Source organism: Choloepus didactylus, chromosome 1 (assembly GCF_015220235.1).
Source record: "Choloepus didactylus isolate mChoDid1 chromosome 1, mChoDid1.pri, whole genome shotgun sequence".
NCBI lineage: Eukaryota > Metazoa > Chordata > Mammalia > Pilosa > Megalonychidae > Choloepus > Choloepus didactylus.
Genome location: NC_051307.1, coordinates 58,089,468 through 58,104,978, shown reverse-complemented (window position 1 = coordinate 58,104,978; position 15,511 = coordinate 58,089,468). Strand labels below are relative to the sequence as shown.

The 15,511-nt window shown below is 36.7% G+C and overlaps 1 protein-coding gene across 1 annotated transcript in view; it reads right to left on the bottom strand.

Moving 5' to 3' along the window:
* The window catches only part of EPHA6 (EPH receptor A6), a 1,002,097-nt gene that overhangs the window by 19,011 nt on the left and 967,575 nt on the right, over nt 1-15,511 (bottom strand). Inside the window, 1 exon segment of the mRNA XM_037834014.1 lies at nt 568-761. Coding sequence (XP_037689942.1) covers nt 568-761 — 194 coding nt within the window.

Genomic DNA, 15,511 nt, shown 5'->3' with positions numbered 1-15,511 from the left:
GAGATGAGTAGATCTTCTTAACTCTACTGACTTTTATAAAATGGTGTATGAGTGCCTTCATTTTCTTGTCTTGTCATCTGTCTTTTTCTGGTTTTAGGAATGGAAAGTTACAATAGCTGGGTATGATCATATCAGCAGGAAACATCCTTGCTTCTGGCTGATTCACAAATTGCCTCTGTCTTGCCATTTCAAATCGAGGGGACAGGACATAGAATGGACAAGAAAATTAAAGGACAGCAGACACATACAAATTCTACCTATATTAAGAAAGGTTCAGTAAATAAGGGAAGTTTATATAACTATCAAAAACCTACACAGGAAAAAAATATAAATGAATATAATTCAGAAAGATCAGATGTGCTTTTTTGTTAAAAAAAATCCATTTTTTCTTTAATATTAATAATTTACTTTTTCAGCTGATAAAATATGCTTACACAAAATGTTCTAAAAGGTCAACAGCTAGATAGTTATCCAGGCAAACTGTCTCCTTTCTACCTGTTATTCTTGTCTACTTCCTGAAAGAAATTATGATTGTCAAGGGGAAAAAATCAACATTCTGCATCTTACACAAGTATGTCCTCCACCAGGGTGTGAAGGGCACTGGGATTACGGATCAGTTTGTCTAGGAAGCTGACAATATCAGTAAATTTTGGTCTGTGATTTCTCTCCTTCTGCCAGCAATGGAGCATCAGTTGATGTAGAGATGCTGGACAGCCCATAGGAGCTGGAAGTCTGTAACCTTCTTCAATGGACAGAATGACCTAAATGCAAACATACAGAGGATACTTCTATTACTTTTTAGCACAAATAATACATATGCTAAGTCATAATTCCTTTTAAACCAGGCAAAATAGAAGCCACAATATTGATAAGCATGAAAACTGCTTGTGAGCACAAGTGGTCCAAGCAAGGATAAATACAAAATTGTGAACAAGATTTGCAAATAGCTCCATAGCATGTGCAGACATTTACATAAGTTTTAAAATACATGTTAGCCATATACAGAAGGTAGGTTAAATTTTACCATAATGCCAAAAAATAGTTTTTGTGTGATTTAGCTGGAACGTCTCAAAACCCAATTAGAACATCACCAAGTGAGCATAAGATTGATGCATTCAGTGAAAACCATGTTACAAATATTTTAATTGCACTTCTGCTGAAGTACTGATTTCCTGAATCACTTTTTATCCTTTTATAATAATGTCGGTGTGTATTGTTTTTCTTAACCACTATTCTGTCTTTCTTCTTTATCATCCATTTAATTCCTCTTCACTTATTTCTGGCTTTCCCTTAGTTTGACTCTAACTTAGTTATGAAATCTTCCTGTAATTTCAAAGGTCATGTAAATCCTGAATACTATCAATAGCCAGTTTAAACCTACAGAGCAATAGGGCATAGTCAGCATGAGTATCCTTTGGGGCAGCATTCTCCAACAGAACTCTCTGTGATGATGGAAATGCTCTTTCTGATCAATATGGGAATCACTAGTCAAATGTGGCTATTAAGCACTTGAAATGTGGCTAGTATAACTGAGAAACTGAATTTTTAATTTTCGTTAATTTTAACAAATAAGAATTTAAATTTAAATAGCCACATGTGGCTAGTAGCTACTATATGAGACGGTGCAGCTCTAGAGACAGGAATCTCTATAAGAAATGAAAGTTAAGGGTCACAACAAGATAACAATAAGCATTTTTTTTTCATTCTTAGGAAATCATATACAAGATAAAGCAGGATATTCATCTGTTTCTTATATGACCCACATGGAAATTCTGAACAGGGTGAAAAAATTGACCCTGAATTCATGAGCTTATTTTCTATGATGTGTTCAAAGGTATTTATGTGAACTTTTATTCTTACTTCATCTCTGGGAGAATGGCAAAGGACAGGGTTTATCATCTCCATTTTTGAGGTGGGAAAACTGAGGAATAGACTAATATTTATAGACAGGCACAATTACACCTCCCTCCCACCCCACTACCAATAAGACAAATCCAAAAAAAAGTGTCACATCATTAACAGAACTCTCTTATTGCAGCACATCTACACATTTTCTATAATTCCTTTTTTTAAACATTGAAATTCTCATTTTTAATTTCTTTTGAGATTGGCACTATTTAACATGGCTCTCAAATGACTGTAATTTATGCTAGAGGCAGTTTGTAAAAAGGGTAGTAATATGCTTTCAGGAACTGTTAAGCTGAACTGTTAACAGTTCAGGAACTGTTACGCTTTAGCTATTTTAATAATCAGGGATTTCTTACAATTCTATCAGTGTCTTTGTAACCAGAACACTTTACCTGTCTGGATACCGGTATTTTTCTATTCATTTTATATTCCATTACTGAACAGGATTTTTTTTTCCATCTGTTTCTGACTACTTTTGCTAACAACTAGGCATGGATTTTAAGGCATTTTGCTACACATTTTAGTATAACAGGATGTGTGTAAAAATACTGTTAATGCCTTAAAAGTACTGTGGATAGTTTTGAAAAGTAACAAAGAAAAATAGGACAGAATTTCATTTTAGAACATCTTTAAAATCTCACCCTAGAAGAGCTCTATAGCCATTTTTCCACATTACCTAATTATGAGTGCATGAAATAAATAGATCACAAGTGGTGCCATAATCTTAGAAAAAAAATAGCTGCCTTTATTATCTATCATGTGGTAGGTGCTTTGCATATTTTCTTCATTTATTGCTTAAAATAACACAATGTGGTAGTTATTATTATGCCTACTCCTTAAGTGAGAGACTCAGATTCAGAGAGGTTAAAAAACATGCTTAAACTCAACATAGCTAGTAGGCACCAGAGCTGAAATTTGAATTTTGTTCCTTTCAGCTTCCAAACCTTTCCTTTGGCCATTCTCAACTGAAAATGCTTTTTCGTTCACATGCTATGACATCTTCCTTTTCAATTTTATATCACTCAACAGCATTTTAAGAGTGAGAGCCATGCTATCTTTTATCATAGTATTTGCTAATTGGACTTCAATCCTTTATTTGGATCCCAAGTTTAATATTCTTGGTAATTCAAAAACATATTTACTTCATGGTTTGCAAAATGTAATATTTGATTAACATAGTTATTTCTGAATGCATCTGAGTCACGTACACATATCTATTATTGCATTTATTATATTGCATTATAATTTTTTCATCTGCTTTTCCTCTAAGGCTTTACATAATTTAAGGTAGGAATTGTGCCTCTAATTTTTGCCTTTTTTTCATTTAGTGTGGTGTCTGACACATTAATAAATGTCATAGATATAAACAAATGCTATTAGAAGGAATTTTTGGATTTGTCTTGGTAGAGGGGCAGTTTCTTAGAAAACCTGGAGTCTCACACTACCCCAAATAGACTTGAAGCACATTTCAAGGTTCATCTGAAGGAAACATTAATAAATAATTTGGTGCATCAAGCAGAATTGTACAAAAATGATTCCCTAATCTTACTCTGATTTTTTTGGACTACGAGCCAGGTGGTATGTGCGGTTTACATTTTCTCTAAGAGAGAAGGACTTCACCCAAACTCAGCTTCCCATAGGGCTGGTGGCTTATCACTCCTGTCTAGAGGAGTTACTTCTTCCCATAGGCCCAAGGTCCTCAGCTGCTGGGAAGCTGGCTTTCCCACACAACTTCTGTAAACAGTTGACACCCAAATCCAGACTGCTTGGCACCAAGCAGCCTGCTTATTCCCCAATGTCAAAGTTACTTTTATGCTTGCCTTTGTATAAGAAGAGAGTGACAAGGTCAGGGGAGGAGGTATTCGCAGGGAACCTCTAGCTCTAATGTATCCAGCAGAGTGTCTACTCCCCAGAATGCCTCTCAGTGGGGACAGTGGAAGGATCAGGGAACTCTTGATTTTTCCCTTGCTGACCTCTGGCTTTTAATTTTCCCCAATTCTTCAGTTGATACTTGGGGCCTTGTGAAATTTTTCCTGAGTCCTGCTGCCTGACAGGTGCCAGACATGAAGGGAGCCACTTGTAGGACAGTAGAATTAACAAGAAAACAGCAGTGGCCATAATAATAACAGCTACCAATTATTGAGAGCTCTTAATAATTGCTACCAAGTGCCAGTTCCAAGTGATTTACATGTATTAACTCTTAATCCTCAAGATAACCTTATATGATAAGTATTATTATTATTTTTATTTCAAATGAGGAGCTGAATCCAAGACAGGTTTAATTTACCCAAAGTCACACAACTAAAAATTTTGGCTTCAAATGTAGCCAGAGAAGAGATTTGGGCAATTTGATTCACAAAATTGGTTAAAAGATAATCTTTCTATTGGCTTTTTTTTTTTTTTTCCATTTCTTCTTACACACACACACACACACACGCACACTTGAATGATCATGTACCATTGATCATTATATGTATAAGAAATAATGTAATGAGTAAGACGTATCTCTGTTTTTAGGAAACATATAATCTGGTGAAGAAGCCCAAAGAGTATGAATATGATAAGTGCCACTTAAGAGAAGTACAGGCTGCTAGGGAGCATATGGGACAGGTAACTAACCTAGACTTGGGGAGTCTGGGAAGGCTTCTCAAAGGAGGTGAGCTGAATATTAAAGGATATGTAGCTGCTGACAGCCTGAAGTGGGTAGGTGCAAGAGACTAGATGTGCCCTGATCAAAGAATGGAAGGTCAATTGTGTGGCTAGAATTGTCTTCAAAGAGAAGAATTGGGAGATTTGAAGCTGAAAGGTTAAGTAAAGATTAACATATTTCTTGAGGTCATGAAGGATTCTGCATGCTAAAAGCTTAGACTTTATGCAAAGGGTAAAAGGGTTTTAGCAAGCAAACCACATAGCATGTGAACGAAAAAGCATTTTCAGTTGAGAATGGCCAAAGGAAAGGTTAGATTTGCCTCTTAGAAAAATCACTCAGGTTGAGTGTGGAGAGGGCCTTAGAGAGTATCAAGGAGGTCAAGAAGGAGGCTTGCAGAGATCCAGGTGAGAGATCAGGGTGGCCTTAGTGAAACTGCAGTGATGTATGAGAAGTGAACTGATTTGACAGGAATCTACAGGTATAACAGTAACTTTAAAAATATAATCTAAAACTGTAAAACTGTAAGCAAGCAGGAAATTGTAAATTAATCCTGGAATGTAACCTAAAGCAGCTTTTGAATGTAATCTTGGAATTGGAAGTGGTGGGAGGGAGAGGGGATGGACCTTTGGCTTTGGTCTCACAGAAAAGCAAAATGTAAAGTCTGCAACAATACGTTAATGTAAACTTTGCACCTTTCACAGGTGTCACCTAGCTCCTGAGGAAAACAGGAAATAACTAAATTACCGAAGTTCTCCAAACCTGTTACATGTTAACTAAAATGATTAATTCCCTTTTTCTCTAATGGGTTTAACCAATTAAAGAATCACTGGGAGATTGCCCCAAACCTCCCAGATATATATAAGCCTTTTGTCTATCACTTTGTATGTTAAGTAAATGATTATCTCTCTTTTTCTCTGAACCTGTTTATAAAACCCAACTGAAGAAACACTTCAGGGAGGCAGATTTGGGAAAGCATCCCCTGTCTTCCCACTGGGGTAAATAAACCTCTTTTCCTCTTCAGCCTGGTTCGGTGTGACTCCTATTGGCCATGCCAAACAATGAACCCAGATTTGGGAAGTGCCCCGTCTACACAGGTCTGAGGTGAGATTAGACGTGGCAGTAGAGGGAGGGCACAAGAATGACTTCAGGTTTTTGGCTTGGTCAGTTGGTAAAGACAGAGGACACAAGAGGAGAAGCAGTTTAGGGGATGTGATGATGATGATAAGTCAACTTTCCATGAGCTTTCTGGCTTCAGATTCAAGTAACATGCCAACTTTTGGGCTAGGTGTTTTTAACATAGCTTACCTTATGTAGGTCTCAAAATACCTTATTATGTGGGTAGGGTTGAGAATATCATAGCTGAGAGAACTGAAACTCAAACCAATTAAGTGGGTCAATATCACATAGCTAATAACTCTCTGAAGAATAGACTAATGTTATTATCATGGTAGCCTCTGAATCATGACATTGGTAGAAAAAATCAGTCCTTAGTCTTTAATCACATCCCTGACTTATTTCCCCAGAATTAGAAGTTGGGCCCTTTTTTGTGTGATCTCATACACTCTCTGCTTTAACCATCACATCCATGCTTATGACTTCCAGATGGCAGCTCTAGCTCATGTTTCTCTCCAGAGTCCCAGATTTCTATATCCATCATCTATAGGACATTCTACTTCAGCAAATTGTCATACACTTCCCTTATACTTATTTCGTGAAAACCTAAACTTGCTCCTCCTGTGGATTTCTGTCTTTTGCAAAAGGTACCGCTGTTCTCCCAGGGATTTAAAAGTCAGAAACCAGGGAGTCATTTTGGTGCTCAAATTTAACTTAAGTTATGCCAAGCCTACCACCTTCATATATTTTTAGATGTGTTCTTTTTTTTATTCCTTCTCCATATGAATTATTTCTCACTTTGATTACTGCAACAGTCTCCTAATTGGTCTCCCTGCATCCTTTTCCCTCCTTCGATCAGTCCTCACAGTATGTCTAAAGAAAGTCTACTGAAGTGGAACTCTGATCATATTCCTCTCATCTCTGAAATTCTGCAGTCAGTGGCTGTCCATGAAATGGCACACAAACTCCTCAAGGTCATTCCTGGTCTTCGGTCTTTCCTGGTTTTTGATCTTTACCTCTGGCTGCTTCCCTCTCCTTCCTCACCCAATTTTTACCAGAATAGTGACTGTTTCTTTTTTCTGTATGTTCCAGCACCTAGCACAATGACATGACATATTAAGTCAAAGAATGGAGCTCTAATGGTCATGCATGTGACCTATGAAAGCTGTATTTAAGGGGCAGCTGGAGAAAACATATATTAACTTTTATCTTCATTAACATTTCTTTCGTGAGAAAGTTTGTTTTATGGGTGATTTCTGATTCCTTAATTAAGGACTGACGAGGAGCCAGCAGCATATGAGGTCCTTTGTCTAAAGACTAATTGAGGTTTGTTGTTTTAGGATATGAAGGAGTGATAATTAACTGGAGAGAGTTTTGTAACAGTTTGGTTTTATGATAATCTTAGGCTGTCTTCCTTTGGGAGAAGAATTATACAAGGTGATACCCTTATTTAAAAATGTAAGAAGAAAATTAAAGTGAAAAAATATGATGATGACTACAGCAATCATCTCTATACAGGGGTATAAAGGATTAGATTCTGTCAGAAATTATTATCTAAAACCTGGCTGGTTATTCTAAATAGACCTTACCATTCCTTGTCATTGACAACTGCAATTTTTAATGGCCTAAAATCAACATAAGGCTCAAGTGGGGCACATGGCAGACTGTTCTGTTCTTGCTGAATCTGATGAGTTTTCCAATTACGTTGATGTTTTCTGAGTCAAAGCAAGTAATATATACCTTTTATTATACGAGGCAAACAACGATTAGCCAGTCAATACAAGGCACTGAGATATCCCTGAACAATACCACTGAATAAGGATTGTTGGGGTTGTGCAGTGTATCACATATTTATGATATAAGAGTTAAAAATATCTCCAAAAGAGAAACACATTTTCTTTTAAAAGAAACTGTCTTAAAATTTTAGCATGGACTGAAATGTATAGCAGTAAATGGAAGGTGAAAGGATTTTATTTTTATAAAATAAATATTCATCATGGTTTTATGGAAAATCTATAATTTCAAGTACAAGGGAGATGGTGAAGCAAAGAGTCCAATTTACACTTACTTTTTGTGATAATGATACTTATACAGATTAGGATACTTAGATTCATAATACAAGAACACTGAAAACACTGGTAATGTATTTTCCTGGTGTTCAATATAAAGGCTGTGTCTACATGAGCAGAAAAAAGAGAAGTGATTATAAGCAAATTACAGTTATAATCTTATACTCACTTTATCATTCAATTTATTTTAATATACAGAATTTATGATTCAGTGAAAAATAATCAAAACCAAAATGAAAGTCATGTATGTTAAGAAAAATGGCAATATGGTGGTGAACAAATAAATTACAGACAGAAAACATGTTTTAAGAGGCTAATCTGTTATTTATAAAACACTGGGGCATAGAAACCTAAGCTTTACTTTCTAATTTTAAGATAAAGACTTTAAAAAAAAAACCTACATTGAAGACAGTTCTCAAGACTTATTTTTTGGGAGTCCCAATAGAATGTCAAGGACTTGTACAAAATGGAAAGTGTTTGGTCTTAGTGGATCATAAACTTGTCGATTGTTGAATGAGTGGACAATATGGGAAAAGTCTGAAGTGTAGGACTCTTCTAGGGAAAATGGTTGTTGACATGATTTATCATTTGGAAAATTTTTATCCCAAACAGTTGAAAGTCACAATTTCTGAGACTGAAATAACTAACATCTTTTATGTTACCTTGGTTTCAGTCTGCAAGTAGTGGAGCCAAGTAGTGGAAGAGTCAAAGAGTCATGTGAACTGCACTGAAGTCCCATTGATGTCACTGACAAGCTCTGTCTTTGGGCAAGTGTCTGTCTCCTCATCAATAACGAAAAGGGGATCAGATTCAGCACTTGCAATGGTCCTTTTCAGCTTAAAAAACTATTTCTAGAGTCACTGAAACCAAAGGTTGCTTAATTTGCAGAACCTTTGATAACACGTCTACATCTAGATATTCTGTTAATTTAATAGAAAATTTTGCCTCCATTGAAAGAGCTGTTTTCTAGAGAGCTCCAGATGTTCAGATGGGTGTCTGAAAGGAGCAAGACATCTAGATAGGTCCAGAGTATATCCTGGTAAACAAAGATTAGGAATATTTTGGGAACCATGACATTCCTTACTATGCCAGTCTCCCTAGAACAAATTACACTTTTTGGAAATTTATATTTCATGTAAGTTCACATATTCCAAATCTGCTTTTTAAAAACCATTTTTTCTTTAAAAAATCAATATTCTTAAAACCCAGAGCCATTTTTCCAAGCCCATTCTGGAAGTAACAACAAACAAACAAACAAACGACCACCAAATCAAACATTTCTTCACTGGTGCATCATTTTGATTTTATAAAGATACTGGGAAACTCTAAATAATACACTCCCTGAGCTCACTAAAATTATCTAAAAGCGATGGAAAAATAGTTTATGAGTACTGTGCCGGTTTGAGTGTATTGTGTCCCCCAAATGCCATTATCTTTGTGGTTTTGTGTGGGGCAGGCGTTTTGGTGCTGGTTGGATTTGCTTGGAGTGTGCCCCACCCAGCTGTCGGTGATAATTTTGATGAGATGTTCTCATGGAGGCTTGGCCCCACCCATTCGGGGTGGGCCTTGATCGGTGGAGCTATATAAATGAGCTGACTCAAAGAGAGAAAAGAGAGTGCAGCTGGGAGTGATGTTTTGAAGAGAAGCAAGCTTGCTAGAAAGGAACGTCCTGGGAGAAAGCCGTTTTGAGGCCGGAGCTTTGGAGCAGATGCCAGCTGCCTTCCTAGCTAACAGAGGTTTTCCGGACACCGCTGGCCGTCCTCCGGTGAAGGTACCCAATTGCTGAGGTGTTACCTTGGATGCTTTGTGGCCTTAAGACTGTAATTGTTTAGTGAAATAAACCCCCGTTTTATAAAAGCCTATCCATCTCTGGTGTTTTGCATTCTCCAGCATTAGCAAACTAAGACAAGTACCAAGAAAAGGGGAATTTTAAAATACTTTCTTTGTTAATGCTCCAAAAAGAACAAAAGACAGTAAACATATTTTTCCAAATAGAAAATTGAAAGTATGATTAGTATTTACTTGAAAATGTTGCTGCAGTTATGCATTTTCTAGAGTTGTGGTCATTTAGTTGAAAAATATTTTGTGGTACTAGCATATGGGTTACTGGTTCCTTTACTTGGAACTTTATCATTTGTATTATTTATGATGGTGATTGATTGCATCTCATAAATACTCTTGGTTCTATAGCAGATATACATCATGCTAGTGTAGTTAGCATGCATTTAATTAAAATGGTGCTACTGCCTATGTGCTAATAGTAGGAATTACTGAAAAACTGAGAGGAAGAAGGCCATTTTGAAAATTGCTTTGGTAGAACACATATTCAAATAAATGCAAAAGTTCTCTCTGTAATATTGAAGTTGAAATAATGGGAATGGGCCTTTAGCAATTTACTGAAACTTACACAGATCATTACACAAGGACCATTACATAATAAAGTAGAGTTTGGAAAATCTAATCAGAGACAGAAATTGGAAATGACTGGACTCTGAGTCATAAAATCATATTGCATTTCTAGGTAAGTGGATTCTACACATCTACCATTCTCTGCTGAAGTTCTGACCCATAATTGAAAAAGGTTATAGAATTATGAGGGCAAGCAAGAAATATGGTAAAAGGTTATATTCTTCCTTCTTAAATTCTGAAATAAGGAATCAATTCAGATAGGGTCAAAAGGTTGTTTACAGTCACAGTACTACAAAAAGAAAACTCTGAAGATAAACTCCAGTTTTTTTCCTCAGGTAATCTTCAGAAAGCAATCTAAAACAAAGCTCATTATTATATAAAGCTTTTCAAAAGTACAGGAAAAAAAAAAAAAGGAAAACACTGACAAAGCATTGTGTTTCCTAGTAAACCTCAAATGGTTTGCTCCTTGATAGTTATTCTCTTTTTGGGAAACCGAAGTAGCTTAATAGCACATAAATGATGCCATACCTCGGAGGCATTTGGGTATCAAACTGCTTCAAGGAGAATTGTTTTTTTTTTTTAACAGCATAATGCCAGCAAATAAGACAAAACAAAACCCAGGACTCCAGTCTTGTATTCAGATCATTACCTCAAGCTTAGTCTCTCTCATTAAAGTGGTGCTAGTTTTTACCCTACATATTAGCTCTGTGGGGATTTGGTTATTTAATGTTGCCTGCTGTTCATGTTTTGCTTCTGTCTTCTTCTGTTAAGCACAGTTACGTGCTGTAAGTGTTGGCAGGAAGAGCTGCAGTGCCCTTGGTGTCATTTTCTGAGCTTGTGTAGCTCCTATCATCCCAATGTACTCTCATTATATTAGGAAGTGACACTTATTTTGAACTTGGATGAAAATAACATAAGACATTACTCTGAATCACTTAAAAAAGTAGAAAGAAAAACTTCCCATGCTAGAAAACAGCAAGGAGCTGTGCACCTTCAATGTGCCTGTGAAATGTTTCTAGTAATAGGCTAAACAGGCAGATCATTAGAATTCGATTATAAGCTACTGACTTAAAATATTTTTGAGAAATATAACAATATGGTACATTTTATAAATTTTTAACATCAAGACACAAAGTACTGCAGAAAAGATTTATATTTCCAAACAATGGTGAGTCAATGCACATTCTTTTGCTAACAGGAAACAATGAAAATACTTCTCCTGTGACAGAGTGGCATACATAATTAAAGATGCTTTGATTTAATTGTGTAGGACTTTTATGGAGACTCCTTTGAGAATGAGACTTCTACAAGAGAGCTTAGCAGGTAAAAGCATGTACTTTAGAGTAAGGATAGGACTTAAGCTTCATTTCCACCATTAAATAGCTGTGTAACCTTGGGTAAATTATTTAAATTTTCTAAGCCTCAGTTTTCTTATCTAGAAATGGAACTAGTAACAGTATCTGCCTCAGACAATTATTTTGAAGATTTAAATGAGCTGATAATCTAAAATATGTGGCTCATAATAAGATCAGTCAATGCAAGTTAAAATTATAACCTTCGATTAATTAAACAACTTCTAGGTACCATTATATCTAATTACATACACATTCTAAGTCTTTCAAATTCTGCAATTGGGTATTTTATGCAGTGTCTCAGAAAGCTTAAACCACGTGCCTAAGAATGCATGGTCAGTGTGGAGCTGGGATTTGAACTCAGATCTTTCTAGCTCTAGGAGTAATTTTGTCCCCTAACCCAACTAGGGAATGGTTATGGATGTTTTTGGTTGTCACAACTGAGGGGGCTGCTACCAGTAGCTAGTGCTAGAGGCAAGGGATACTTCTAAATGCTCTACATATGAGACACATGCCCATCCCCCATGCCAAAAATTGTCTAGCCAAAAATATCAATAGTGCTGAGGTTGAAAAATCCTGCTCTAAAGCCCTCATTGCCTTTCCAACACTTACCTGTTTCCTCATTAGAATACAGTGATGAACACTCTTAATATTTTGGTGCCATTTTATATTATAATACATAAAGTTCATCTTTAAAATGATGTACATCAAAAAAGGGAGAACATAATACATCTTCTTGTAACACAATTGTTTTCCTTTGGGGAATTCCTCCCTTGCTTCCTGTGATTATGAGCATATTGTCAACACAGTGATCTACCCATCTGTGGATGCACAAGCATATAAATTAGCTGGACCTATCATAGTCTCCATTTACCCAGCATGGTTTTGGTTCAGGGTTGGGCAGGACCCCAATGAAGCCAATAGGAATCTTCTCTGGGATTGTGTGCCGGTTTGAATGTATTGTGTCCCCCAAATGCCATTACCTTTGTGGTCTTGTGGGACAGACGTTTTGGTGCTGGTTAGATTTGCTTGGAATGTGCCCCACCCAGCTGTGGGTGGTGACTTTGGTGGGATACTCCCATGGAGGTATGACCCCACCATTCAGGGTGGGCTTTGATCAGTGGAGCCATATAAATGTGCTGACTCAAAGAGACTGAAGAGAGTGCAGCTGTGAGTGATGTTATTTGAAGAGGAGCAAGCTTGCTAGAGAGGAATGTCCTGGGAGAAGCCATTTTGAAACCAGAACTTTGGAGCAGACGCCAGCCACGTGCCTTCCCAGCTAACAGAGGTTTTCCAGACGCCATTTGCCATCCTCCAGTGAAGGTACCTGATTACTGATGTGTTACCTTGGACGCTTTGTGGCCTTAAGACTGTAACTGTGTAGCGAAATAAACCCCTGTTTTATAAAAGCCTATCCTTCTCTGGTGTTTTGCGTTCTGCAGCATTAGCAAACTAAAACAGATTGGTATATGAATTTTGACAGAGAGAAGGTCTCATTCTGCTGGGATTACTAAGCTGGAATGCTGAACCTTGGAGTGTAAAGATGAAGACATTTGCAGTAGGAGAGAATGAGGTCAATGGATCTAAGGAGGCACTGAAAATCCTGCCTGATGCCCTGGATCCAGCCACGCTAAACTACTTTCTTAGTTTCATGAACAAATATCCTTAGTTTTACTTACATTAGTCAGGTTGAGTTTCTGCCATTTATAAACAAAAGAACTCCAAATAAGAGTCGGCATGGTTTTTCTGGCATATATTTTTTAAATAGCTGTGTTGTATCCAGACAATATTGTTTCTATTTAATAAAGACAGAAGCTAGGGCATCTACCCTGGAGGATCACACAGTATAGTTGGGGGAATAAGATTTACAAAATACTAGACTTTCATCTCCTCCCTTAAATAGGGATTCTTTGAGAGGGAGGACTGGGTTTCCTAAACCCCCACCTCCACCCCACATGCATACCTTGTCCAGTGACTATCATATGTTTAATAAGCAGTTGCTGAAAGGCTAAGCAGATGGCACCTGCTGTTATTTTTGGTAGGTCTTTTATGGACTAATTTTGTGCACTGTTTTTTTTTTTCTCTTTTCTTTTCCTAATATACAATACCACTCACTTTTGGGAAACTCATTATATTATTCACTAACACAGAGTTTGCAAACTTGGGATTGTTCATTGTACTAAAACAAGCCACAGTCTGCAAAAGGGAGAGACTATTATGTAAAAATGATTTGAAATCTCCTAAATTTATTTAAAAACATAAAGCAAGTTAACATTTCATTTGATCTGTGCCCATAGCTTTGTTAAACTCACCAAAATGTAGTTGAAATATAAAATATCCCAACAGAACATACTTGATTTTTTATTGTCTAAAACACTACTTTCCTTATTTAAAATGCAAAAATTCACCAATAAGACTATATTTTGACCAAACAAAAGAGAAAAGCAAGACAAATTGGGAATAGCCAGTATTTGGAGAAAGCAGCTGGGAAATTTTCGATTAAGCTATTTCTGCTTCCAAACAGAAATTCTGGTTACAGGATTTGTCACAGCTATGCTAACTTCCAATATGTTAAGCTAAACAGAATTTCAACTCTTTACTGCAGCAGCAAAAAATATTCACAAGATACATAAAAGGCTTAAATTCTTACTACTTTCCTGAAGCCTCATATTGATATGAGGGCCTCAATTTTTTCCAGAACTTTATATTTTTATTTATTTATTTATTTATTTATTTATTCAAACCTATTCAGATTCTTGCCTGAATATTCTTTGGGTAATCCATGCAAAGACCATGCAAATACACAGGCTTAGTCCCCACCTAGGCCTTGGAAAAGAACAGGCTTTGTGTAGGAGAGTTCAGCCTGTGCTGTGGGCACTGGTAATAGTGAGTGAATAAGCGGCTTGATGATGGGAGCCTATTTCTTGCTGTGGCAGCTTCTCCTGGTTCCAGATATAGTGTCTCTGTGGCCAAATGAGGTTCAATAGACAAAATGGCTCTCTAAACGGTCAACGTTGACACAGATCACCAACATACATGGCCAGAATGGCTAGGTAAATTGTTGGGCAAGATCCAGGAAGGGAGGGGATGGCAACAGGGCTTGGACTACTCTATACAATTAAGAACAAATTTACATGGTAGCCTATGTTGAAAGTGATACATTTGGGTTTTATCCTGCTGTGGCTGCTCTCCTAAAAAATCTGTCTTGTGGTCTAGCACCTTTACTTGTATCTGGTCTGCTATGTGGAATTTCTGTCTAATTAAGTGCAGCTCCACAGAGAGTCAGGAATGTCCTAAACTTCAGGGAAAAGCAATTTGAATAACTCTTTTGCTGAAAAAACATGTGATAACTGTTTCTCCAGAGATTATAAAATTATAACATGTTACTGCTGGAAGGGACTATAGACATCATCTAACCCAGTCCTTTCATTGTACTTATTGGTCACAAAACTGAGGCACTTTGAAAAGCTAAATCTTTCATGATTGAATTTTAGCCCACATCACCATAGCCCTGTTTATTAAATTGGTGGTACATGTACCCCAGGTAGTATGATAATAATTTACAGGGCAGGAAAAATAAAGGAACTTCTCTTTATATTTTTGTCTCATCCTATTATAAGATTGACTTTTATGAATATATTTTGCAATGTGTATGATATATCTAAAATTGAACACCCAGTACTTCTTATTCTCCTTGTTTTTTCATAGCAGTGATCATCGTATCACATACTATATCTTTCACTGATTTATTTTGTTTACAATCTGTCTCAGTTTCACTGGAAACCACTGTCCCTGTATGGGGAGCTCCATGGACTCAAAACCAAACCACCATCAAGAGGAAATAAGCAATTCTTCTCCTTACCCATGACTTACCCTCGAAGTTTATTAGAATTGTCTTCTAAGAGCAAATTACTTCCTATGTGACTCTAGGGAAAATCACATTAAGTTTTCTATGCTTCATTTTCATGCCCAATACAACAAAGAGGTTGGATTAGATAATCTTTATGGTC